The 26,225-nt window shown below is 44.7% G+C and overlaps 1 protein-coding gene across 1 annotated transcript in view; it reads left to right on the forward strand.

Moving 5' to 3' along the window:
* The window catches only part of DROSHA (drosha ribonuclease III), a 401,585-nt gene that overhangs the window by 309,690 nt on the left and 65,670 nt on the right, over nucleotides 1-26,225 (forward strand). The window contains 4 exon segments of the mRNA XM_029587136.1: nucleotides 555-625; nucleotides 4,422-4,466; nucleotides 9,237-9,394; nucleotides 25,446-25,551. Of these exon segments, the coding sequence (XP_029442996.1) occupies nucleotides 555-625; nucleotides 4,422-4,466; nucleotides 9,237-9,394; nucleotides 25,446-25,551 (380 nt within the window).

Consider the following 26,225-nt stretch of genomic DNA (forward strand, 5'->3'; position numbering starts at 1 on the left):
TTCTGGGGTTTTTTTGTACTGAGCACTCATTGATGGATTGCATCCAAGCTCTTCTTCAGCCCGACATCTTCCAGAAATTATTGTAATGGGACTGCTGTTTATAGGCAGTGAAATGTCACAGTATCTTTGTTCTCAGAGCCAGCTATCAGAGATCCTCATTTTACACAAATGTTTCCGCACCCACACTGATTCTCCATTTCTGCACAGCACTGGAGCTAAGCGGCATATAGATTAATGACAACCAGCATCTCTCCTCCTTGAACTACCTGTTCAGAATCTTACTGGTCAATTGAAACGGGGAAGCACTGCAGGATCTGTGCCCTCTCCCCTGGTTTTCTGCTCTTTACCTACTGGTCCTGTTGCTCAGAAAACCAGCACTCAGCAGAGATCTAGCAACACATCTGCTTTCAGTCTTTCTCACTTTTATCTGCTAGTGGGCAAGTGTACGGCTAAAATCTCTTGCCCAAAGATGCAGTCATTTTGCATGTTCTTCAGAAATATATGTTATAATCTGTGATGAATTTCCTTTCTGCTGCTTTATTTCTATCATACAGGCGCTGTTTACTTGGAGGGAAGCCTTGAGGAAGCCAAACAATTATTTGGACGATTGCTCTTTAATTGTCAGGTACTCCTGTGGATTTTTTTTTTTTTGTGGGGGGGAGGGAATGGGAGGGCGGGGTGTGTGTGTGGATGCCAGATTAGGTGAAAAGCTATTTTTTTTTTTTTTTAGTATTTCAAATAGATAACTCGCCTTTCTCAGTAAATCTCAAGGTGCAGGGTACAATAAAAATACACAAAATACATCATATCAGACAATTTGTGATTAAAAGACTAATGCATCATAATTAACGATCATAATAAAAAAAACCCACAAAATAACTCAGTTTATAAAACACTAAACGCTGGCAGTTTCTACACCTAATAAATGTAATTTTCTATCTAAATGCCAGTACAAAAGGCATGCCTTTAGGTTTTTTCTGAAAACATATGTAGCATACTTCCAGCTAAATATCAGATAGTAAAACCATGCCAAAGGGAACTATTAAAGGGGGGGATGCAAGGAGAAGCAGGACTGGAGCACAGCAGGGACCACCTGCCTGCTCCTCCACTGCCATAATTCAGATCCTTTCAGATTCTGTCCCCCAGATCCTGGAATCCAACTTCTTCCTACCTAACACTTCTCCCCAGATGCTGGAACCTAGCCCCCAATCCCTCCTATTCCCTCTTGGTCTTCCCCATCCCATTTCTTCCAAATCTACCATCCCCTCCCCCCAATCCTGATCCTCTCTCCCTGTCTTCCTCCCTATCCCCTGATCTCTTTCCTTCTCACATTCCTCCCCATCCCCAGTTCTCTGACCTTTTCCTCCCCATCCCCAGTTCTCTGACCTTTTCCTCACCCTATTCTTACTCTCTCTCCATCCCTTTTCCTCACCCAGTAAAAAGAAAATAAATCAGATACAAGCAAAACTGTAAAGACATTTTTATAATGTAAACTAAAAATCCCAGTGTACTTTAGGATTTTCTAATTTTTGCCATTTCACCTACTCCAGCGCTACCGCAGGAAACTGTGCTTTAGACTTCCCCCTCCCTGTTATTGGGCCTTACTGGAGGGGCGGGGCAAAGGTCTGTGACAGCACCTACAGGGCATAGGGGTGGGCAAAATCCTAAACCTTTCACTGCCCACACCACTCCATGACATTTCCTGTCACGGGGACACAATGCAGGCACATTTGCCTCAAACTGGCAAATCTATAGATCTGCTGTGGTTGACTGCTTGAGTTTCATTAATTTTAAAATCCTTTCTCAGTCCGAAATGGTGTGTTGAGAGGAGGGGGACATCAAATGCACTAGCATCTGTACTTTGAGGATAATTTTCCAACAGCCCACACAGTGGTAAAGCCTGCATCTGTGTTATATATGCAGACTTTACCCAGTATTTTCGAAGTAAACTTACATGCATAAGTTCTCACACACAGAGATGCATGCCCCGCCCTCTCCCCTAGCTGATCCCCTCTCCGCTTTCATGTATAAGGACATAAGATGTCTTATACTGGGTCAAACCAAATGTCCATCGAGCCTAGCGTGATGTCTCTGACAGTGGCCAGTCCGGATCATTAGGAAGTACCCAGCAGATCTCAAAGAGTAGCTCAATTTCCTTGTTATGTGCTCCCATGCTTAAGTAGTGGATTTCTCTGAATCTACTTGGTTATTAATATCCTCAGCCCCCCCCCCCCCCCCCCCAGCACTTCCTAACCTCCACAAAATGATCCCCTTTTGCTCTCTCTGCTCCAGTCACACCCTCCCTTCCTGCCCTGAATGACGGAAGAGGAGGGGGCTTGAATAGGAAATAGAGTAGCTCTTCTTTGCTCTGCTTTGTCTGCTCCAGGCTCACTTCCTCCTCCCCCAAGCAACTGCCTCATAGGGCGATGCAGAAAGGTGCATTCAGCTGAACGCACCTTTCTGCCTGCACTTCGTCTATTTTCTGTGTGCAAGACTTTACTGCCAATGCAGCAAGGAGTTTTGGGCACAGAAAACGTGCATTACCGAAATGGGAGTACCGATTAGCGCCTTCGCATGCAAATCCCATGCGGATGAGGGCATTAAGTAGTACTCCCCAATGCAAAGATACTTTTAGCCCAGCCCGGAATTTTTTTAACGCTAGAAACTTAATTCCAGGTCAGAGATGGAGTTAAGTTTCCAGCGCTACTGCAGTTGGCACTTAAAATCCCCCTTAAAAAAAAAAAAAAAAAAGTAAAAATGTCAGGAACCCTTTAGCCTGCTAAGTACTCACTCACTCAGCTAAGTGGTGGTACAACTAACCCGTCTAAGTGGAAGCAGCAGCCAGCTTGGCCAAGGAGTCAGTACTTATCCAGCTATCTGGCCACGGTTCGGGTGCTTCAGTCAATCTCCTTCCTGAGTTAAAATATGCGTTATGCCTATGCCAAACGCACATTTTTAAGGTCCGTGGTTTTTTTTTTTTAACTCCCGATCCATTAGTATATCATTAGCTTACTAGATTTGTAGGCCGATACAGTAAAAACTGCGGGAGAGCAGGCATTCCGTGTTGAGCGCCCGCTCTCCCGCCGCGTGCACAGGCCCCTCTCCTGGGCGCACGATTCTGTATTTAAATGAGGTGGTGCACTAATAAGGAGGCACTAGGGACAACAGCGTGTCCCTAGCGCCTCCTTTTTAGCAGTAGAGGTGGCTGTCAGTGGGTCCGACAATTGATGCTCTATTTTACCGGTGTCTGTTTTCGAACCCGCTGACAGCCTCGGGTTAGGAAAACGAACGCTGGTAAAATTGAGTGTCCGTTTTGCTAACTGCTGACTGGCGGCAGATTTTTTTTTTTTTTTTACTTTTTTTTTTTTTAAGTTTTGGTTCCTCTGACTTAATAATGCTAGGATATTAAGTTGGAGGGTGTACAGAAAAGCAGTATTTTCTGCTTTTCTGTACATTTTACTGGGTTGCTCAGAAATTAACGCCTGCCCTTGGGTAGGCGTTAATTTCTGAGCGTAAAATGTGCGGCTTCGCCACACATTGTACTTTCAGTATCCCAGGGACTAACTATTAGCCTCATCAACATGTGTTTGCATGTGATGAGTGCTATTAGTTTTCGGGGGGCTTGGCCTGCTTGAAGTTTAAAAAAAAAAATGTAATCTGAGCATTAAAACTTAGTGCTGAAAGCCTAGATTTCTGCATCAGCCTGTGAGAGGGCAGGGGCTGGATCAGGAAACAGAGTGCTGTTCTCTGCTGAGTGAGATTCAGCATAGCAGGAAGGCAGTTAATCTGCAACCAAGCTTCTGCCCTGAATTTTTACCATCCTACGTACCTAGTGTGTCTAGTGACAAATCCAAGCCTGGGTGTTTGAAAAGTGAAACACGGTAACACGCACTGAGACAGAAGACCTGGTGAAAGGTGTGTCTGTGTTACGGTGCTCAAACTATGACTTCAGTTTCCATATCATTTAGCCTTAACATATTTGGAAGTAATTACTTGCAAACAAGCAAATGCAGTTCAGTCACCTTGGGGGTTTTGGGGGTTTTTTTGTGTCCTTGCTTGTGCTTGCATCTTATGTTTGCTGTTAAGTAAGAGCTGGTTTGTGGGGATGGGAGATGGGTACAAACCTTGAATGCTATAGGAAATGCACCAAATTAACTTCTTGGGGGGAGGGGGATTTGTAAGTTTTTAGTGGGTTTGACTATTCCCTCCCCGACAACACAGGGCTCATTGGAAGCACTACAGGCAGTCTAACCTGTGAATGCACATTTTCAGATTAATTTGCTGGCGCTATTGAATTTGCGGTAAGCAGAGTCTGCATCTGAAATAGTGTTTAGCGCTTCAGATAATGACATTTTATTTAGTAGTATGGAATTTGTTAAATGACTCCTATAAGCACTAAAAGCATCTTTCAATGTTTGTAGGACCTGCGGGAAGTATGGCTTAATTATCCGCTACACCCACTTCAAGTAAGAGATTGCTCGCTTTTTTTTTTTTTTTTTTTGCTTTTGCAATACTTTTTCCTAGCCATTTATTACTTATTCATGTATTAATTCAGGTTTTAATTTCCTGTGCTATTTCTCAGAGCCATGCTGCCCCTTGGATGTGCTAGCGGCTTGTGTGAAGAAATATGTAGGGCTTGCCACGCTGTGCGAAGCAGCTGCATACCATGTGCATGAGCACCGGTGTTCATAAATCATGTCTGCTTAAATATCGTACTTAGACTCCCATTGCGTGCTTTTTTACATTTATTTATTTATATTTTTAAATAAGCCTGTTAAAGAGGACTTTTGCCTCCTAAATGGTTAAACATACTTAATGTCTGTCCTCCTGTACGTGTGTGTGGGGGGGGGGGGCGCTAATGCAGAACTGTCCAGTCTTTATTTTGTGTAACATGGGGGTAGATTTCAAAGAGACTTCTGTGGGTAAATGGTGTTTTGTGTGAGAACTGGCCTTTTACAGAATTGCCCTTCCCTTATGCTGACAAACCTGTATGCGTATGCCCTGTTCTCATGGAAATTTACCCAGACTAAGCAGAGGAGTTTCTGGGGACATGGTTTGGTTAGGGGTTGCCAACTGGTTTCAGATTTTTCAGGACAGACTAATCCAGTCCTGGTTTTACCCTGCAGCCTGCATGGACTTGTAGGTCTGGTGTTCCTGCTGAGTTCCCTAACGCAACCAAGACTACAGCGGGGGCGGGGGGGGGGGGGGAGCAAAATACAGGAAAATCTGAAGCCAGTTGGCAACCCTAGGTGTGGGCTTGTGTACGTAAAGATCAACAGTAGGCATGTAAATTTTCAGGAGAGTTTTATGCACATCAAATAGCAAGTATAAGTTGTGCAGGGCAGATTTGGTAGGATAATTTTCAAAGCAGGTTCCTCCACACAAGCCTGCTTTGAAAACTGGCGTAACTTATGCACGGTGTTTGAAAAATTGCCCTCCCCCCACACAGGAAAACAAAAAGCAAAATGGAAAAGTGACAGAACTGCTGTAGCCAGCCTCATTCATTTCTTTGAAGCAAATTTGCAAAAATGTAAAACAAAACCCCCCGAAACAGGGTAGGTAATCCTTGTCTAAACTATCTTCAGCGGCACCTTCCTAGTGATTGCTAATTCAGCGGTCACAGCTAAGATGGGTAGCAGTTCAGCTCACAAGAGTGGAAGGCTGATGATAGATGGCAGCGGGTCTGATTGATATAAATGCAGTCTACCTTTGGCTCTATATGAGGAGTTCTTATTTGTTTGTCAATAGGAAGGTACAGAAGGATAACTTTGCGATACTTCCATATGTATCTTTGCTCTAATCTAATTGCAGATAGCTAAGCAGAGTTTGCAGAAGCCAGGATATTGGAAGCTGAAGGAATTTATGGAATACATGGACAGTGTATCTCATTTAGTCTTCAGATATGTGGGGAGGATTGTACCTGATCTCTAACAGGATAATTATGGACATTACTAGTTTAAAACCCAATATCTGGGCTTTAAAAGTTATGTAATTACCTCAAATCGCAATTTCTCTGACTCATTGTCAGCTAACCAGGGTCCAAAAAGTTTCGGCTCTCTTTATCCACTTGTTTCTGAACCTGTTTCTATGAGCAAGTGAAAACTTGACACGGCATCATTGCTGTATGTAGGGCTTTCTTTTTCGATGGAAAGAAAACTATAGAAAAAGGAGGACATAATATGAAACTCCAAGGGGGTAAAATCAGGATCGAAGTTAGGATGTTTCTCCTAGGTCAAGCAGAATGGTAGTCCTCACATGTGGGTGACATCAGATGGACCCCGGCATGGAAAACTTCTGTCAAAGTTTTTAGAACTTTGATTAGGCACACAGAGAATGCTCAGCATGCTACTATCCACGTGTCCATGCGGGGTCCCTCTTCAGTCTATTCTTTCCCGCGGAGCTAGTGCCTCGCGGTTGTGGAACTCATGCTCTTTTTTTCCTTTGGGAAATCTTAAATTCGAGTTTTCTTCTTGTGTCTCCCACACCAGGTCCCTCAATCTCTCCCGGCCCTAGTTAGAGGCATCGTGGTAAGTAAATTGTGTTCTTTGCGGCCGATTACCGACAGAGCCGCCCCCCAGTGGCCACCGTCCATCGACCGCTCGGCGGTTATTTTTCTCTATGGCTTCCTTTGGGTTCCACTGCTGCTCCCAATGCCCTCGGACCATGTCCATCACAGACCCCCTTTAGTTCTGCGTCTTGTGCCTCGGGGTGTCACTCGATGTGCGCGACTGTTCTTTTTGTGCTCAGAGGACCCCCAAGGGTCATCAAGCACGCCTGGATAAAATGGACAAGTTATTTGGCACCAGGAACTCTGATCCCTCGACTTCTATGTCGGGGACATCAACACCTCATAGCAAAGAAGACCAGGCTCTGAGGGGAAGCAGGTTTCGCCGCTGCCTCCTCAAGCTGTACTGTCATCGACAGCATTTGAGGAGGAGTTGGAGCACAGGCACCATCCATGCTAACATCATTCCTGGAGTGCTTGGATTAGCTCCTCGGTGTTCTGCCAACACAACATGTGCTGATGCCCTGGGAACCCTCGCTGCCGCGAGGTGCACCCACCGGTAAAGCTGCAGTCAGAGACCATCCCCATTGCAGATTCCTCCGATGAGGAAGGGCCGTCAGCTCTGGTGATGTGTCCTCCCCGACCGGTCCTGCGGCCACCAAGCCTCGGATTATCAGGGCCCTCGACGCCCTCCGTGCCTACAGTGCCCCTGGGGCCTGTGGTGCCATCTGTGCCTGCAGGGCTATCAGTGCCCCCGGTGCCCTTGTGCAGGCCCATGCCGGTGACACCCCTTTTGACCCTTGGGAAGATGAGCCTTCCGTTTCTTCCTCTGAGGACTCCAAGGAACTGCTTTTGGAACCTTCCTCTCCAGAAGACCTGACATTTGCAGGTTTGTGAGGGCAATGGCAGAATCTGTCCCCTTCCATCACTCACTGAGGAAGACTCCAAGACTCTACAGGTTTCAACAGGCGTCACCTTCCACACCAGTCTGTGGTGGTGGAATCTGCTCTTAAAAAAGCAAAAAGGTCTGGCACCCATGCCTCTGCCTCCCAGGCCATGAGCACAAGGCCCTGGATGCCCTGGGCCGTAAGGGCTTCCAGGCATCTATGTTGGCAGCCCGCATTGCTTGTTACCCACTATATATGGGCCAATTTTCCAGGAGTAACTGCAGGAGTTGGTGGACCGCCTCCCTCAACAACTCCAGGAGGACTTCCTGAAAGTTGTGCAGCAGGAATTGGAATGCGATAAGCATAAAGTTTGGTCCGCATATGATGTCTTTGAAACAGCGGCAAGAGTGGCCATGGTAGCATTGGGGCTGGTTGTATGGCCTGGCTAAAGGCATACGATCTCCGGCCCAAAGTACAAGACCGTATTTCGGATCTGCCTTGTACCGGAGAGAATATCTCTTCAGCGACAAAATCAAGGAAGCAGTAGTGCAACTCAAAGACTATCATGAAACCTTGCAGCATCTCTTGGCTAGAACTCGGATCCCCAGTCCTTGGGCAAAATGTCCTCAAGGCAGGGATCTCGATGACCATTTTGCCGACTGAGGAAGTACTATCCTCTGGCAGGGATGGTGTGGCCTCAAAGGACTGGACCGAGGCCCAGTCTTAGGCAACAGCATGTTCCCAGAACTCAACCACTGCCACAACAGACCCCTGCCACGGGTTTTTTGACTGGCTGCGAGGGGATTTAAGCCAGTCTATAATGCAGCCAGCAAGGGGCCCCTCCGGTCAGAAGTTGACTCGCGTCCTTCACGGACCGTTGGAAAGCCATCACCTCAGGCTGGTGGATCCTCTCCATCATCCCCTGAGGGTACAGGTTGCGCATCCAGAAGATCTTGCATGACTCTTCACCATGCCCTTCTTGGAGGTCTTCCAGGGATTGGGAAATACTTTTCAAAGAGCTCTCTGCCCTCACTATGGCCAGAGCGGTTGAACCCGTTCCTCCCGATCAACTGGGATGCAGCTTCTACTTGAGGTATTTCCTCATCCCAAAGAGAACAGGAGGCCTTTGCCCGATTTTGAACAAATTCCTCATGCGAAAAAAGTTCAAGATGCTCTCACTGGGTGCCCTTATGCCCCTCCTATGCCAAGGAGGCTGGCTTTGCTCCCTCGATCTACAGGATGCCTATGCTCACATAGGGATTAACCACGCCCACTGGCGGTACCTCCAGTTTGTATTGGGGCGAGCATCATTTTCAGTACAGGATACTGCCCTTCGGGCTAGTGTCTGCTCCCCATGTTTTCACAAAATGCCTTGCGGCTGCGCATCTGCGAAGGCAGCGAGTGCAGGTGTTTCCCTATCTGGGTGACTGGCTCATCCGTGTCGGGTTCCATCTGATGATGTCACCCACATGTGAGAACTAATATCCTGCTGTCTTAGGAGAACACCTTTCACAGGTAAGCAACCCTGCTATTTCTTCACGGAAAGGGTGGTGGATGCTTAGAATGCACTCCCAGGATAGTAAAGAAATTAGGTAGGTATGGGATAAGCACAGAGGATTAAATTAAATGATGGAGACAATGAAAAGGGTAATCAGTGATGACTAGGGTAACCTGCACAGAACAACAATTACCCTAAAAAAAATAAAATACAAGATTAGCTGGGCAGACTGGATGGACCACTTGGGTCTTTTTTGCCAAGATTTGCTATGTTACTATGTTTCTCTTTTATTTATGCTTTTAGTTCTGGGTTTTTTTTCATTACTGTCTTTTCTTCTTTGAGCCAGCAACAGGAATCTAACACTGACAGACAACTCATTGCCACATCTCCAGTTCTGCAGAAGCTAACAGAATTTGAGGAAGCTATTGGAGTCTGTTTCACTCATATTCGGCTTCTGGCCCGGGCGTTTACACTGAGAACTGTAGGATTCAACCACCTTACCTTGTGAGTACACGTGAGAGAACCAGAACACAGCTCCTGAATGAGTGTATGCTTGAAAAATATGGTGGTGGGGAGAAGGTATGATAGGGGAATCCTAATGGGTTTTTTTATGATGGTAAAAATGCACTGGACTTTGGTGAAAGAAAAAGTAGCATTAAGGCATTGGTACGAATTGGAGAACTAGCAAGTCAGAGGAGAAAATGGTGCTTTTTGTGATGGGTGCATGCCACGTACCAACTGCTTGCTGAAGGTAATTCCAAAGAGGGCTACTAAAGTGCTACTTGGTCAGAACCACATGGAGAGACCTGAGCAAAAGATGCATTATCTAGAAGAAAGACAGACAAGGGAGATGTGATAGAAGTAAATAAATACTCTATCTGGCACGTTTAAAAGAAAAACCTGAGAAGTTCAAAGCAAGGAATCATCCTATGACGTTGGAGGAAAAGAGGATTAAAAGTGTGTGAAAGAATCCTTTTTCCCTAGGGGTGTGGGTTGATGGATACATGGAAGAGACTTCCAGTGGAGGTGGTTGGAGCCAGAATAGAAGCATAATTCAAGCATGCGTGGAATAGACACAGAGGGACCATAGTGGCACAATGAGAGGGAGACAAACAGAGATCAGATTGGTTCTCTGTCATCTAGTAGGCGTGAATTAGCCATAGTGCGTGGTGACATCATCTGACAGCACCAGTATGGACCCAGCTCTCAGAACGTGCATTAGAATAGCTACGCATGCATATGCTGCCTTGTGAGCCCCTCAGTCTTTCTGTGTCCAAGCTATCACATGGACATGTTTCCAGTCTCTTCTATTTTGACTTTTGCCTTTATTTTTCTGCCTCATAATTTTTCTTGGTACTGCCTCGACAATCCCTAAAATGAAAAATGTTTTCTGGAAAAAAAAAAAGAGATCAGAAGATTATAAAGAAGCCTTAGACTAATAACACTGCAGTTACTGGCTTTAAAGCCTGAATTTGTAGGCACCAGGTGTCCATTACAGATTCTCATTCCATCTGCTTTCACTGCCTGCGCCTGGATTATGATGCCTCCAACTTCTACAGTTATGGGAGGATGTTCCCTTGGAAGCAACAGCACCGTGTCTGGAAAATTGGAGGCCCCGGAGAGTGCCACTGGATGGAAGCCTAGATGCAAGGTGCAAAGAGGTAGGACAGCAGAGACTCTTTTCATCCTGGAGTTGAGGTATCATCAGAATCCTGGTGCATGAAGTTGTTGATGCCTCTCCCTTCTTATCCCTCACATTGAGGAAAGTTTATGATCCTTGGTGCCCCCTCCGACACTGGTTCTTAGATCCATCACAGATCAGAGGTTAAGCATGACTCAGAAAATTAAAGTGCAAGCTGTGGTGTACAGTACAGCCAGGGGAAACCCCATGAAGCCTTTTCCATTAGCTAAAAGATGCTGGCTGGAAGTGGTTACAGCCTAAAGTGAATACCAGCCTTGAAGAGGTTAATCAGTTTCTTTTGGAGCAGTTACTGGATGGGATGGGCTGGACTGATCCATGCGGAATTGGGTGTGTGGACACCCAGGGCTCACCCTGAAGAAAGCCTTGGAAGTAGCAGACGTCTTCCATCAGGCTGAGTTGATGCCGGAAATAGTGCAGAGACTAGAGAGACAATCGTGCAGGCTTCCTATCATGGCAGTGAGAACATAGGACCTCACAACAGTCCTCAGAGCAGTACTACATACTTAAAGCACAGCCATTGGGCTACTCTGCTTGTTTCAACTGTGGGAAGTGAGTACATTTGGCCAGAGACTGCCGATACCAAGGAATTGAGGCCATGGACGTAAACCTGGTGATCAGCCAACACCAGAGGCTAATATGTGCTTTGACTAAGATAGAAACATAGAAACATAGAAATGACGGCAGAAGAAGACCAAATGGCCCATCCAGTCTGCCCAGCAAGCTTCCCTCATTTCTTCTCTCATACTTATCTGTTTCTCTTAGCTCTTGGTTCTAATTCCCTTCCACCCCCACCATTAATGTAGAGAGCGGTGATGGAGCTGCATCCAAGTGAAATATCTAGCTTGAGTAGTTAGAGGTAGTAGGGGTAGTAACCGCCGCAATAAGCAAGCTACACCCATGCTTATTTGTTTTTACCCAGATTATGTTATACAGCCCTTATTGGTTGTTTATCTTCTCCCCTGCCGTTGAAGCAGGGAGCTATGCTGGATATGCGTGAGGTATCAGTTTTTTTCTTCTCCCCTGCCGTTGAAGCAGAGAGCTATGCTGGATATGCATTGAAAGTGAAGTATCAGGCACATTTGGTTTGGGGTAGTAACCGCCGTAACAAGCCAGCTACTCCCCGCTTTGTGAGTGTGAATCCTTTTTTCTTCTCCCCTGCCGTTTAAGCAGAGAGCTCTGCTGGATGTGTGAAGTAACAGTTTTTCTTTTCCCCTGCTGTTGAATCAGAGAACTATGCTGGATATGCATTGAAGTGAAGTATAAGAATGGAGTGATCAAGCTAGTTGAAAGGCATCAGGAATAGAGGAAGGTGGAGGTAGTAATTTGGATATTTGGTTTGGGGTAGTAACCGCCGTAACAAGCCAGCTACTCCCGTCTTTGTGAGTGCAAATCCTTTTTTCCACATTTCCTCTTGCTGTTGAAGCTTAGAGTGATGTTGGAGTCACAGTAACCATGTGTATGTTTATTGAATAAGGGTATTGTCTCCAGGCAGTAGCCATCATTCTGGCGAGTCACCCACTCTTCATTGGCGGCCTCTTGACTTTATGGATCCACAGTGTTTATCCCACGCCCCTTTGAAGTCCTTCACAGTTCTGGTCTTCACCACTTCCTCCGGAAGGGCATTCCAGGCATCCACCACCCTCACCGTGAAGAAATACTTCCTGACATTGGTTCTGAATCTTCCTCCCTGGAGCTTCAAATCGTGACCCCTGGTTCTGCTGATTTTTTTCTTATGGTAAAGGTTTGTCGTTGCCTTTGGATCATTAAAACCTTTCAAGTATCTGAAAGTCTGTATCATATCACCTCTGCTCCTCCTTTCCTCCAGGGTGTACATATTTAGATTCTTCAATCTCTCCTCGTATGTCATGCGATGAAGATCCTCCACCTTCCTGGTCGCCCTTCTCTGTACCGCTTCCATCTTGTCTTTGTCTTTTTGTAGATACGGTCTCCAGAACTGAACACAGTACTCCAGGTGAGGCCTCACCAAGGACCTGTACAAGGGAATAATCACTTCCCTTTTCTTACTCGATATTCCTCTCTCTATGCAGCCCAGCATTCTTCTGGCTTTTGCTATCGCCTTGTCGCATTGTTTCGCAGACTTCATATCATTAGACACTATCACCCCAAGGTCCCTCTCCTGCTCCGTGCACGTCAGCCTTTCCCCCCCCATCGAATACAGTTCATTTGGATTTCCGCTCCCCATATGCATGACTTTGCACTTCATGGCATTGAATCTCAGCTGCCATATCTTCGACCACTCTTCCAGTTTCCTTAGATCCCGTCTCATTCTCTCCACTCCTTCCGGCGTGTCCACTCTGTTGCAGATCTTAGTGTCATCCGCAAAAAGACAAACCTTACCTTCTATCCCGTCCGCAATGTCGCTCACAAAGATATTGAACAGGACCGGTCCCAACACCGATCCTTGCGGTACAAACCACTTAAAACCGCTCTCTCTTCAGAGAAGGTTCCGTTTACCGTCACACATTGTCTTCTGTCCGTCAACCAATTTGCAATCCAGGTCACCACCTTGTCACTCACTCCCAAGCTTCTCGTTTTATTCACCAGTCTCCTGTGCGGAACCGTATCAAAAGCTTTGCTGAAATCCAAGTATATGACATCGAGCGCTCTTCCTTGGTCCAATTCCTTGGTTACCCAGTCAAAAAAGTCAATCAGATTTGTCTGACAGGATCTTCCCTGGTGAATCCATGTTGCCTCTGGTCCATCAATTCTCCGGACTGTAGATAGTTCACTATTCTCTCTTTCAGCAGAGACTCCATTACTTTTCCCACCACCGAAGTGAGGCTAACCGGCCTGTAGTTGCCAGCCTCCTCCCTGTTCCCACTCTTGTGAAGCGGGACCACCACCGCTCTTCTCCAGTCTCTCGGCACCACTCCCGTTCTCTAGGGATCTATTGAACAGGTCCACACAGCGGACCCGCCAGAACATCTCTGAGCTCCCTCAATATCCTTGGATGAATCCCATCAGGCCCCATGGCTTTGTCCACTTTCAGGTTCTTTAGCTCTTCCCACACATTTTCTACTGTAAAAGGATTTTCATCTATTCCACTTCCCTCCAGTTTCTTGTTGTGTAGAGATGGTCCTTCTCCAGGGTCTTCTTTAGTGAACACAGAGCTGAAGTATTCGTTTAATATTTCTGCCATTTCTTCGTCTGTCTCCACACATTGATCATTACCACCTTTCAATTTCACTATACCACTTTGGACCTTTCTCTTTTCGCTGATGTATCTGAAAAATGTTTTGTCACCATTTTTTATCTCCTTGGCAATCCTCTCTTCTGCTTGATTTTTTGCCAACTTGATTGTTTTCTTCGTCTCCCTCAGTTGATACAACCTTCGTCTCCCTCAGTTGATACAACCTTCAAAGCAAAGACAACTGAAGAGTCAGAAGAAAAAGGGAATTTCAGGGGTATCTACCCTCCTGAGTAGCAAGGGTACAGGTATTCAGAGTAGTTAAATCACAAACAGATTGTAATAATTGCAGGAGGACCTTGCAAGACTGGAAGATTGGTTGTCCATATGGCAGATGACATATAATGTAGACAAGTGCAAGGTGATGCATATAGGGAAATGTAACCCATGCTGTAGCTACGCGATGTAAGGCTCCATTTTAGGAGTTACCACCCAGGAAAAAGATTTGATGTTACGTTGATAGCCCAGTGTGCTGTGGCAGTCAAAAAAGCAAACAGAATGTTAGAATTTATTAGGAAGGGAATGGCGAATAAAACAGAGGATGTCATAATGCCTCTGTATCGCTCAATGGTTAGACCGCACCTTGAATACTGTGTGCACTTCTGGTCATTGCATCGCAAAAAAAGTATAGTTGCCCTGGAGAAAGTACAGAGAAGGGCAACCAAAATGATAAATGGCATGGAACGGCTCCCCTATGAGGAAAGGCTAAAGAGGTTAAGGCTGTTTAGCTTAGAGAAGACGGCTGAGGAGGGATATGATAGAGATCTATAAAATCATGAAAGGACTTGAACGAGTAAATATGAATCTGTTATTTTCTCTTTCATATAATAGGACCAGCGGGCACTCCATGAAGTTAAGGAAGTAGCACATTTAAAACAAATCAGAGAACATTTTTTCACTAAATGCACAATTAAGCTCTGGAATTCATTGCCAGAGGCTGTGGTTAAGGCAGCTAAGGCAGCTAGTGTAGATGGGTTCAAACAAGGTTTGGATAAGTTCCTGGAGGAGAAGTCCATAAACTGCTGTTAATCAATAGGGAATAGCCACTGCTTGTTGCCAGCATTAGTAGCATGGGATCTGTTTAATGTTTGGGTATTTGCCCAGATACTTGTGACTTGGATGGGCCACTGATGGAGGCAGGGTACTGGGCTTGATGGACCCTTGGTCTGACCCAGTATGGCATACCTTATATTTTTATATAAGAGTCCGGATGTATTTTCCTTTTGCTCACTTTGTGCAGAGAATGGATATGAGAAAGAGGGCTGCCCCTATGACAAAGAAGAAAAGGCAGAACCCTTGGTAAGAAGGGGTAAACTTAAAACAGAACCAGCTCCAGTGCCATGTTCCTTCTGTAAAATAAACAAGCACACGGATGAGTATTGGCCTATGACTGAAAGACATAGAATAGGAGCGCAAGTTAGAGCAGCACAAGAGAGAATGCAGTCACCTGAAGGAAGGTTGTGGCACACCATTTATAGGTCGGTGTCAGGAGATGTTTAATTATGACAAATGGTAAAAACCAATGCCCGACTCGGGCCAAGTTTCGCACATACAGCATGGGCTGCTTCAGGGGCTATGTTTATAGAAACAACGTGAAAGAAAAGATGACCATTCAGACAATGTTAAGAACATGCCATACTGGGTCAGACCAAGGGTCCATCAAGCCCAGCATCCTGTTTCCAACAGTGGCCAATCCAGGTCATAAGAACCTGGCAAGTACCCAAAAACTAAGTCTATTCCATTCTACTGTTGCTAGTAATAGCAGTGGCTATTTTCTAAGTCAACTTAATTAATATCAGGTAATGGACTTCTGCTCCAAGAACTTATCCAATCCTTTTTTAAACACAGCTACACTAACTGCACTTACCACATCCTCTGGCAACAAATTCCAGAGCTTAATTGTGCATTGAGTGAAAAAGAACTTTCTCTGATTAGTTTTAAATGTGTCACATGCTAACTTCATAGAGTGCCCCCTAGTCTTTCTGTTATCCAAAAGAGTAAATAACCGATCCACATTTACCCGTTCTAGACCTCTCATGATTTTATACACCTCTTTAATATCCCCCCTCAGCCATCTCTTCTCCAAACTGAAAGTCCTAACCTCTTTAGTCTTTCCTCATAGGGGAGCTTTTCCATTCCCTTCATCATTTTGGTCGCCCTTCTCTGTACCTTCTCCATCGCAACTATATCTTTTTTGAGATGCGGTGACCAGAATTGTACACAGTATTCAAGGTGCGGTCTCATCATGGAGTGATAGTGTCATTATGACATTTTCCGTTTTATCCACTATTCCCTTTCTAATAATTCCCAACATTCTGTTTGCTTTTTTGACTGCTGCAGCACACTGAACTGATGATTTCAATGTGTTATCCAGTATGATGCCTAGATCTCTTTCTTGGGTGGTAGCTCCTAATATGGAACCTAACATTGTATAACTAATTTACATTTCTTCACAATGACTTGTAATGCAGCTACAGATGTTGGCTTAGGCACAATAGCTCAGCGCACCATCTGTGAACTGACTGGCATCGCAGCAGACTGGAAATCTACTGTATTTGTCCACTGCTTGAAATCTAGTTAAGTTTTACAGTTCGAAACAGTACGAATGCACAGGTAAGTGTCTCAGCATAATAGTCATTGTGAAGAAATTTCCTTTATTAACATTGTCCAAATGGTTATCTTTTCTTTCACGTTGTTTCTATAAACATAGCCCCTGAAGCAGCCCACGCTGTATGGGCGAAACGCGGCCTGAGTCGAGCATTGGTTTTTACCATTTGTCATATTAAAGCATTTCTTGACACCAATCTATTCTTGTTCTGGTTGCATTCTTGCTACATTGGATTGGCTTCTGTGTTGTTGTCTGGGACCACACCCTTTCTAAGGACTGTTGAAATCAGACTGGAACCAATCCAACAGGCCTGCTTCCATTGTAGAGGGAGAGAACACATTAGAAAGGACTGCCCGCAATGGGAGAATGAAAAGTGGGAGCAAGAATGGGTGAATACTTTTGCAAAATTGCAATATTGTAATTTGGTAGATGATCCATGTGAGGGGCTTTGAACTTTATGATCCTAGTTGCACTGGATGACTATCTTCCTCAAGCCTTTATAGATTCAGGGTACAATAAGACATTTATTAGGAAGGAGTTAGCTAAAGGCAACACTTGTTTGGTGTAAATGGGGATCAGCAACAATACCCCATCTGCCAAATGATATTGACAACTAAGGCGGGGCAAAAACAGGGTAGAGTTGGAAGTGCTCCCAAGCTAGTAACTTTGGACAAGCAGTTTTATGCAGCCTTTTCACAGAGTGTTCCAATCTCCACTGATGGGGCCCAGGTTGCTGGTGTCAGTAGATGCTCTGCAGTGTTCCCCTCAGTTTGGGACTCCACGTAGGTTATGGCTAGTTCATGCCTGTTTGTTAATGGAGAGAAAGCAAATTTACTTACCTGTAACAGGATTCTCTGAAGACCAGCAGGATTACAGTCCACACATGGATAACATCATCCAATGGAGCCCAGCAGGGAAATTTTATGTCAAAAATTCTAGAGCTTAGCATGATGTTCAGACATACCACATGTTTCATGCAGGGGCCCTTTCAGTCTTTTTTTTTTTCTGCAGAGCCTCCAGTTGTGGTTTTCCTCACTGCTCCTGCTTTATGCCTCTGATTGTTTAAAAGTAGGATTGTTTGTCACGGGGCTCTGCAGTGGTGTTTCAGCCTTCTAACTCAATAGTTTCCTTAGGTAGGTTTTATATTTCAGTCGAGCCATGTCTAGCAGTTCCAGTGATGCTCTCCGTACATCAGGGTCATGTTTATCACTGATCCTCATGATAAATATGTCCTATGCCTGGAGGCATTGCATGATGTCCAGAGGTGTCACAACTACGCAACCATGACTCCAAAAGAACAATGGTCCTGAATGGGGAAACACTTTTGGGCACCAGAAGTCTGATTTATCAACATTGGAGGCATCACACTGAGGGACCTCGGAGTTACATCGATGGAGGAAGAATCTATTGGCAACGGGGAAGCTGGTCAGTTTCCTCGATGTTGAAGGCCAATAGGGAAACCCAGGGACAGACCATCATCTGACTGTTCCCAATTGAAGAAGGCAATGAATTCCGCCTCTTTGACACCAGCATTGAGAAGTTCCAATGCTGGACATCGAGGAAACTGAAGAAGCATCAGCCTCCATCAATGCATGATACTGTTAGTAGGGATGATCCAGTGGCTGCTGAGAACTCCTCTAAGTGATCCCATGGTGAGGAATGCTCATCTTCTCAGAAGATATGGGGTTTGTGTCACTGTCTGCCACTGATACACCTCTCCGTTTCAAGGAAGATGTGGCTGTGCCTTCTGCCTCCCAGTCAGTTTTGGCATCTGCTATTTTTAAGGATGAGTTGGACAAGAAGATACAACAAGACTTGAAGAATATGTGGTGATCAGATTTGCTCTCACAAGAGCCAAGAGGCAGAGGACTCCTTCCTTGGTGCCCCTGGGGAAAGATTCTTGTACCCTGGACACTTTTGAGAGAAAGTTCTTCCGGGGGCTATGCTGGATGCCTGCATAGCCTCTTACTAGTTCTTCATGGGCCAGTATATGTGGGACCTGCTGAAGCTGATGCAGGGGATGGCCGAATAGCTTCCTAGAAGTAGCAAGACATTCTCCAGTCACTACTGGATAAAGGAACAGAGTCCAGAAAAACACATACTTCGCTCAACCTTGGATGTTTTTTTTGTTTTTGTTTTTTAATTCTTTATTTATTCATTTTTAATACATAAAATCAAATTTGCTTATAAAGAAATACTGTGGGTACATTAATTTTCATAATCACATTTTTGCCCCCAGTTTCACCCAAAATCTTAAGCAACAACAATAAACTATCCACTTGAAATTTGTAAGCCTGGCAGGTAAATTTAAACACTTTTTTTATAACATTAATCAGTTATTAAAACCCACTCCCAGCAGAATACTTAGTGAGAGGAGATTGAAAATCTTTTAAGGAAGAAAAACAAAAAAAGAAATTAAACCCATAATCTTATCATAGTGCACATAACAACAATTCCATATTTACTTTTACTGGGTTAGTATGTTAACTTTCCTGGCCTCTATAATTCTTTTAATTGCTCAACAGTGAAAAATACAAAGCGTTCATCTCCCTTTGTAAGGAAACAAATTTTAACAGTATAACCCAGCCCTACAGCCTCTGTCTAAGGTTTAAGAAACCCCGACGCCTGGCCTGCGTGGCTGGGGCCAAATCAGGGAAGATTTTTACTGCAGCCTCATGGAAGTTAACCGGATATTTCTTAAAGTATGATTTCATCACCAAGCCGATATCTTTAACTGTAATAAACGATACCAAAAGTGTTTCCTCTACTTATTACATCAAAGGTAGAATCTTCTAAGAAACCTGTCAGGTTCCCTGTGAAGGGAACACTGGTAGGGTTTCCTGAACGTCTTGATGTAGGGAGAAAAAAGCAAGAGTTAATAGATGGAAGATTTCCTTCGATTATTTCCAGCTTTTCAAGGAAAAATTTTTCAGGGTAGTGTAGGAATTTCCCCCACTACCCTAGGAAAATTAGTCAAACGTAAATTCAAATGTCTGGATTTATTTCCAGTAAATTCCATACGTCTGGATAGTACTTGACAATCTTTAATTGCTGCAATCTTATACTGCTGAAACTGTTTGCCTTTCTCTTCCAAACCGTTTACTTTCTCTTTTAATACATCGACTTTGATTTGTATGGCGGCAGATTTTTGACAGCTTTGTAAATTTGATAATTCCATTTTCTCATTCAAGGAGTTTATAGCCGAAGCCATCCCAGCCATAAAGTCCCAAAGGGAGTCTAAAGTCACCTGTGCAGGCTGCGTTGGAATGGCGACTACCTCCTTCCTTATGGTATTCTCTGCAGACATACCTCCTTCCAGCCTTACGCTGGTTTCAGTTAATCCCGCAGCTCTCTGTTCTTCCACCGGACTCGATGTAAGGGATCTCGGTATTATACCATCGGGAGTCAATGAGGGGCCCTCCGGACTCGGTCCGGTTTGAAACACTGCCGGATCTCCGCTCCTCGTCTCTTCAGCTATTCTCTGAACAGGCGGCTCCCTCTGCTCCAGACTAAGAGACACCTCCCCTGCCGGCGAAGACTACTCTTCCACGCCATCACGCGCATCAGTTTCTTCGGCTCTCCACTGTTGAATTGTTGGGTACATAAAGCCGGTGATCTCTGTCTGAAAACTTGTGGAAGGGGTCGACTCGGACGGGTAAGTCCGAACTTTTCCCTTCCTCTTGGCAGGCATTATTCGGCAATAGTATCAAATAACCCAGAGAGCTCCTGCTTAGGACTCAATACGTGCAGCCATCTTAACTCCTCCCAACCTTTGATGTTTTTTAGACTGTATTGCGAATTTCTGCCATGGAAATTAGTGCTCACAGACTCGCCTGGCTGCAGGCCTCAGACCAGAGTCCAGGAAAGACTCACAGATGTGGAATGTTTTAGAGAAAAATCTCTTCGGAGATAAGGTGGAAGCAAAAGTAGCAAGGATCCACTCTACACTTCTACCAAAGACCTGCCCTCTACTTCCAGAAGGTATCAGAGGCTAGGGCAGAAGAGGTACTTTTTCCAACCAAGAAAGCACTATTCTCCCCCAAGGTCTCGATCACAGTAGGCCATGTGTGCCCATTCAAGGCAGCAGAAGGCTCCTAAGCCACAGACAGCACTCCAGTCAACTCTTGGTACAGGGATTTGTCTGGATTGCTGAGAGCTTAGCCTGCATCCTGGTACCCGTGCCAGAGGACCTCCTAGTTGGAGATAGGCTGAGGTTTTATGTAAACTGTTGATCCAGTGTAATTTCACACACAGTAGTTCCTTGGCATCATAAAAGAAGGTAAAATTAAATTTATTGGGTATTCCACAAATCAGTTCACTATATCAGGAGCTCTCCTCCTTCTTAGAGAGCAGAGTGGTTGAACCTGTTCCATCAGAGGAAAGAGGGTGGGAATTCTACTCCAATATTTTCTGATTCCAACAGATCCTAGATCTCAGATCCTTGACAAATTTATCAAAATAAAAGGTTCAGATGATTTTCTTGCTCTTGTAATCTCAAGGACTCTTATACTCACATAGCGATATTCTTCCCTTTGTCCCCCCATATTGCTGCTGCCCTTGTGACCTTGGGCAAGTTACTTCACCCTCCATTGCCTCAGGTATAAACCTGAATTGTGAGCCCACTGGGGTACCTGAATGTAATCCACTTTGAATTGCCTGAAAAGCATAATATAAATCAAATTAATTAAATAAATAAATAAGGAAATATCTCAGTTTCATGGTGGGGATCCTTTACCACATATTGTCTTTTGGTCTAGTATCAGCCATGAATGACTTTACCAAATGCCTTGCCATGGTGGTGACACGCCTATGCATGCTGAGGGTGGATGTAGGTCTCTGGACTATTGGCTGGTCAAGAGCACGTTGCAGGTGGGTGCCACAGAATCAATGCGCAAGATCATCCGGGTGTTGGAGTTACTAGGGTTGTTTTTAACTACTGCTCAAATCCCACTTGAGCCTGTCCTACCAGCTGATGTTTATCAAGCTCTGCTAGTCATGACTCAGGCAAAAGCCTTCCTTCCACAACAGAGGGCTATTATTTATTTATTTATTTTATTTAATGCTTTTCTATACCGACATTCATGATACAGATCAAATCATATCAGTTTACATGGAACAAGGGGAAATAACGTTAACATAACCAAGAAGATAGCGAAAGTTACAATAAAACAGGGGTAGTCGAACTGGGAAGGAGCCAGTGGCAAAGGAAACTGGGAACTAAACAATCATACAACAATATTTACAATAGCGGTAAAGGGGGTGCGATGACTAGAGGGCCTTGGAATGTGCCTGTAGCTGGGGAGGTCCCAGATTAAAGGAAGGCTTGTTGAAATAGCCAAGTCTTCTATCACCTTGATATCCTCAGTGGAGAGAATTCAAATGAGTCAGCAGACATCAGCACGGGTCATATTTAGCATGTTGGGATTTGTGGCATCCACCATACATATTATTCCCTTGGCACATGAGGGAGTCCAATGGATCCTTATATCTCATTGGCTGCAGGCCACTCATGATCTACAGCATCTATGTCACACCACTGCTCATGGGTTCCCTGACCTGGTAGTATACCCTTCGTCCTGATTTGGACAAAGAGCTTTTGTATACGTATCCTCCGATACTGCTAGTGTCGAAGACTGTCGAAGCTGAGAAAAGATTAGGTGACTATGATCTTCATATCCCCCTTTTGGCCAAGACAAATTTTGATTTCCACTCCTCAGGGAGATATCCATCATGGTAACAATGAAACTGGGCAGTTCCCCAGATATCATCGCTCAGGATCAAGATAGGCTACGCTCTCCCAGCATCAGGTCCCTGGCTGTCACTGCCTGGATGTTGAGAGATTCACCATGCAACCTCTAGACTTAGCCGATGATGTATCTCAGGTTTTGTTAACTGCAAGAAAGGATTCCATTAGGAAGTTCTATGGATTTAAATGGAAGGCTCTAGATCTTTTCTCCTGCTTCTTCTACATCTGTTCGAGACTGGTCTCAAAACTAGCTCAGTAAGGGTTCACCTTAGTGCAATTGGCGCTTATCACCGACAAGTAAAGGTAGACCCATCTCTGTACAACCTTTGGTTGTCCGATTTATGCAGGGTCTTCTTCATTTGAAGCCTTCCATTAGACCTCCTGCTGGTCTTGGAACTTCAACATAGTACTGACTCAGTTTATAAAAGCTCCCTTTGAGCTACCGTGCTCCTGTGACCAGTGGTAGTCACTTCAGCACACATAGACAGTGAGCTCCAGGCTCTAGTAACTTATCCACCTTATACTAGATTCATCATGATAGGGTGGTACACCCATCCTGTGTTCCTGCCTAAGGAGTGGTGTCGGAATTCCATCTTACCTAGTCAGTCATCCTTCCAACATTCTTTCCCGGGCCACATGTCCACCAATGTTAACAAGCACTTCACAATTTGGACTGCAAAAGAACCTTGGCCTTCTACCTGGTACAAACAGAAGCCCATAGAAAGTCTACCTAACATTTTGTTTCTTTGATTCCAACAAATTGGGGACAGCCATTGTGAAACAGATTTTATCTAATTGGCTAGCAGATTGCATTTCTTTCTATTGTGCCCAGGCAGGGCTGAATCTGGTGTGTCATGTCAAGGCTCACGCTGTCCAAGTGTTGGTGGCTCACCTGTGATCAGTCTCTATGGACGAGATCTGCAAAGCTACAATGTGGAGTTCTCGCCACACATTCACATCTCATTATTATTTGGGCAGAGATGGCCAAAACAACAATAGGTTTGGCCAGTCTGACCAGTGGAATTTGTTTGAGGTGTAAAACCCAAATCCACGCTCTCCTAGTGCTGCTTATTTTTGTTTAAGGCTGCCCCTCATATGGTAAATATAAAATGGAAAAAAGGCTTGTTGCCAACAAAAATACTGTTGTGCCCATTGGCACTTGTTTTTGCTTTCTCCTTTTTTGTTGGGGGCAATCTGTAGCTAGGGATTCGCCATGTGTGAGGACTGCCATCCTGCTTGTCTTCAGAGAAAGCAGAGTTGCTTGCTTGCTTGCCTGTAACAAGTGTTCTCTGAGGACAGCAGGATGTCAGACTTCACGAGACCTGCCTGCCTCCTCTTTGAGCTGGCTTCACTTACTTATGCTAAAGGACAAGATTGAAGGGGCCCTCATGTGGATACTGTTAAGCGTTAAATCAGCTTAAAGGCGCTTCTCCATGAACACAAAGGTACCATACCAAATTTAGTAGAAACACATTTTAATTTATTATTGCATATCAATAAGCAATGCAGGCACCTTTGGGAGGAACAGAGGGGATAGGACCTCTCCGGCCAGAGCTCAGGAGAAGCTCTACCCTTGGTTTCTCTCCGTACATTAGTAAAGTCTTCTTTTTATAGATAACACAGACAGTCTCAATCCCTAAATTGCTTGACTCTTATGGGGAGTATCATGTACAAAGTTTCTTATGACAAAACCAGATAAATAAAACCTAAGTTACCCTGATCCCCTTCCCAAAATGAGGCTCACTTGCCTAATGTTTACATTTATTTATTTATTTATTTAAACATTTTTATATACCGGCATTCATTGTGGACATCATGTCGGTTTACAGTAAACAAGTTAGGTTTGGAAAATTACATTTTAACAGGGAAATTCAACTGAGAGGGGGGTAACGACAGCAGCTAAGAAAGACAGGTTAACTAAAACAAGATTCCTCGGGGTGAGGAGATGGAGAATAGCAAAACATCACTCTTAGTCCTTTGTCCTGTCACGTTTTCACCTTCAGGGAGGTTTCCAAGACTTTGGTTTCGCTGGTACCACTTAGTGGAAACATTAGCCTGTGAGATTCTAACCTTTTCCTTCTGCTTTTTTTTGTGACCATCATAAGTTTTTGACATCTCCTTCTGCTGTCCAGATATCTCCTGTAGTTTCTCCAAACCAGGGTCAATAGGGCATTTAAGGTTCCCATGGCCAGAACTGCAAGCAGGCCAAGGCAGCAGAGGATTCTGAGTGAGCCATAGTCTCCATGTTGGTCTTAGACTCAGGCACACATAGCAATACATGGGCAAGATTAGTGAGGCACAGTCAAAGTTCTGCTAACTTGTCACCCATGTGTGAGGACTGACATCCTGCTGTTTTCGGAGGACACCTGTTACAGGTAAGCAATTCTGCTTAGCAGGATGAAAAAGCATTGCTTAATACCCATTTGGAGAGTCAACAGCCTCGCTAAAGTTTAAGCTCTGGAAGAGACCTATGGGGCTAACGAGGCAGCGCGCATGGACACGGAAACTCCTGCACATGCTCAGTAAGACTTTTACTGAGCTCTGAAAGCTAGGTCCATGTCAGTGCTATCTGACATCATCACCATGCACATGGCTAATCCATCCTGCTGTCTATGGAGAAACCTGTTTACAGGTAAGCAAACTGTCTTCAGCAGCCCAGTATGCTGGTAAAATTGGTCACACTGGGTAAACTAAGAGGTTCTTATCTATGGGCATATTTTATGTCTCTCTACCATGTTCAGACCTGACCCCCCCCCCCCTCCCCCCTGCTATTGGAGGTAAGGGTACCTCTGTGGTTGGGAGTATGCCTTTAAAGTTGGAAGACTCCAAAATAACCCTACATAGGCTGGCCTTTGTTCCATATCTTCTATACATACCAGCTTCCTCGAGTTGTGGCCTGGATCTTTCTGTGTTATCCGGTTGTTGGAAAACTGTAAAATGCATAATAGAGAAGCACATTTTATGGCTTTCCTTGGCAAGCACCTGTGCCTTTGCCAGCAACACAACTACTCCACTTGTGCAGGTTTAGCACATTTTTTGTAATGTATCTAGGGCCGGTGTCTACTTTCCCTGAGGGTCAGACTTTGAGTGGGCTTACAATTTCAATCCTGTTTTTATGCCACCCAGCTTCAGCCTTCCCTTCTGCCTCCCAACCTTGTGATTACCAGAAAAGTCCTCTTGAGAGCCTATTTGAAAACAAACCACATGCAGCTTAAACGACTATATTTCCAGTTGTGTTTTTCCTGAGTTCTTATTGATATATATTTTTCCCCTCTCCCTTTCTCTTGTCAGAGGTCACAATCAGCGGATGGAATTCCTGGGTGACTCCATTATGCAGTTGGTGGCCACGCAGTACTTATTCATACATTTTCCTGATCATCACGAGGGGCACTTAACGGTGAGACCTCCATAAATCACTCTCCAGGAAGGCAGCTGTAGGGCAGAAGTAAAACTGAGAAGGGGGTTTGGAGAAGGAGGGGGAAGGGAAAAAGGGAGCATTTAGAGAATGTATTCTGGATTTGATTAATAACTGGCGCCTCCGGCCTCTGTCGCCACTCTTTGGAGAAGATTGGGTTGGCTTTAAGTATGGAAGTGTTGCACATGGAAGGCATGGTGATTTATGAGCCAGGCATAATAATTATTGTGGTGTTCGTAGGTAGAGGCAGATCAATAGTGTAATCAAAGTGATGAGCCCAGTACACTGAGAAACTGACACCAGCGCATGTTTAACGGCTAGAGAGGTAGTGGTAAATGGATGTCTCTTTTCTGCTTCATTTATAGGCCAGGGAAGCACTCTCCTGCTGTGCAGATAACTTGTTTGCTTTCTTGTTATTTCAGTGCTAGAATGACTGGTACCCCTAAAAGCAGTTGTTATAATTGTCAATATTTCTCTGTGGTCTCTCTCCAGTTAACCTTTTTCTTATCTTAAGAATCCACTCCCTCTTGTTTAAATTTGTGTGTGTGTTACCAGCTTTTGCTGATGTGGTTACACTATACAGAGCACAGTGTTGTAGCTTACAGCATGTTATGAGTAATCCTTTTTTTTTTTTTATGGAGCTGAGGTGGATTTTC

This window comes from Rhinatrema bivittatum, chromosome 2 (genome assembly GCF_901001135.1).
Source record: "Rhinatrema bivittatum chromosome 2, aRhiBiv1.1, whole genome shotgun sequence".
NCBI classification, from domain to species: Eukaryota; Metazoa; Chordata; class Amphibia; order Gymnophiona; family Rhinatrematidae; genus Rhinatrema; species Rhinatrema bivittatum.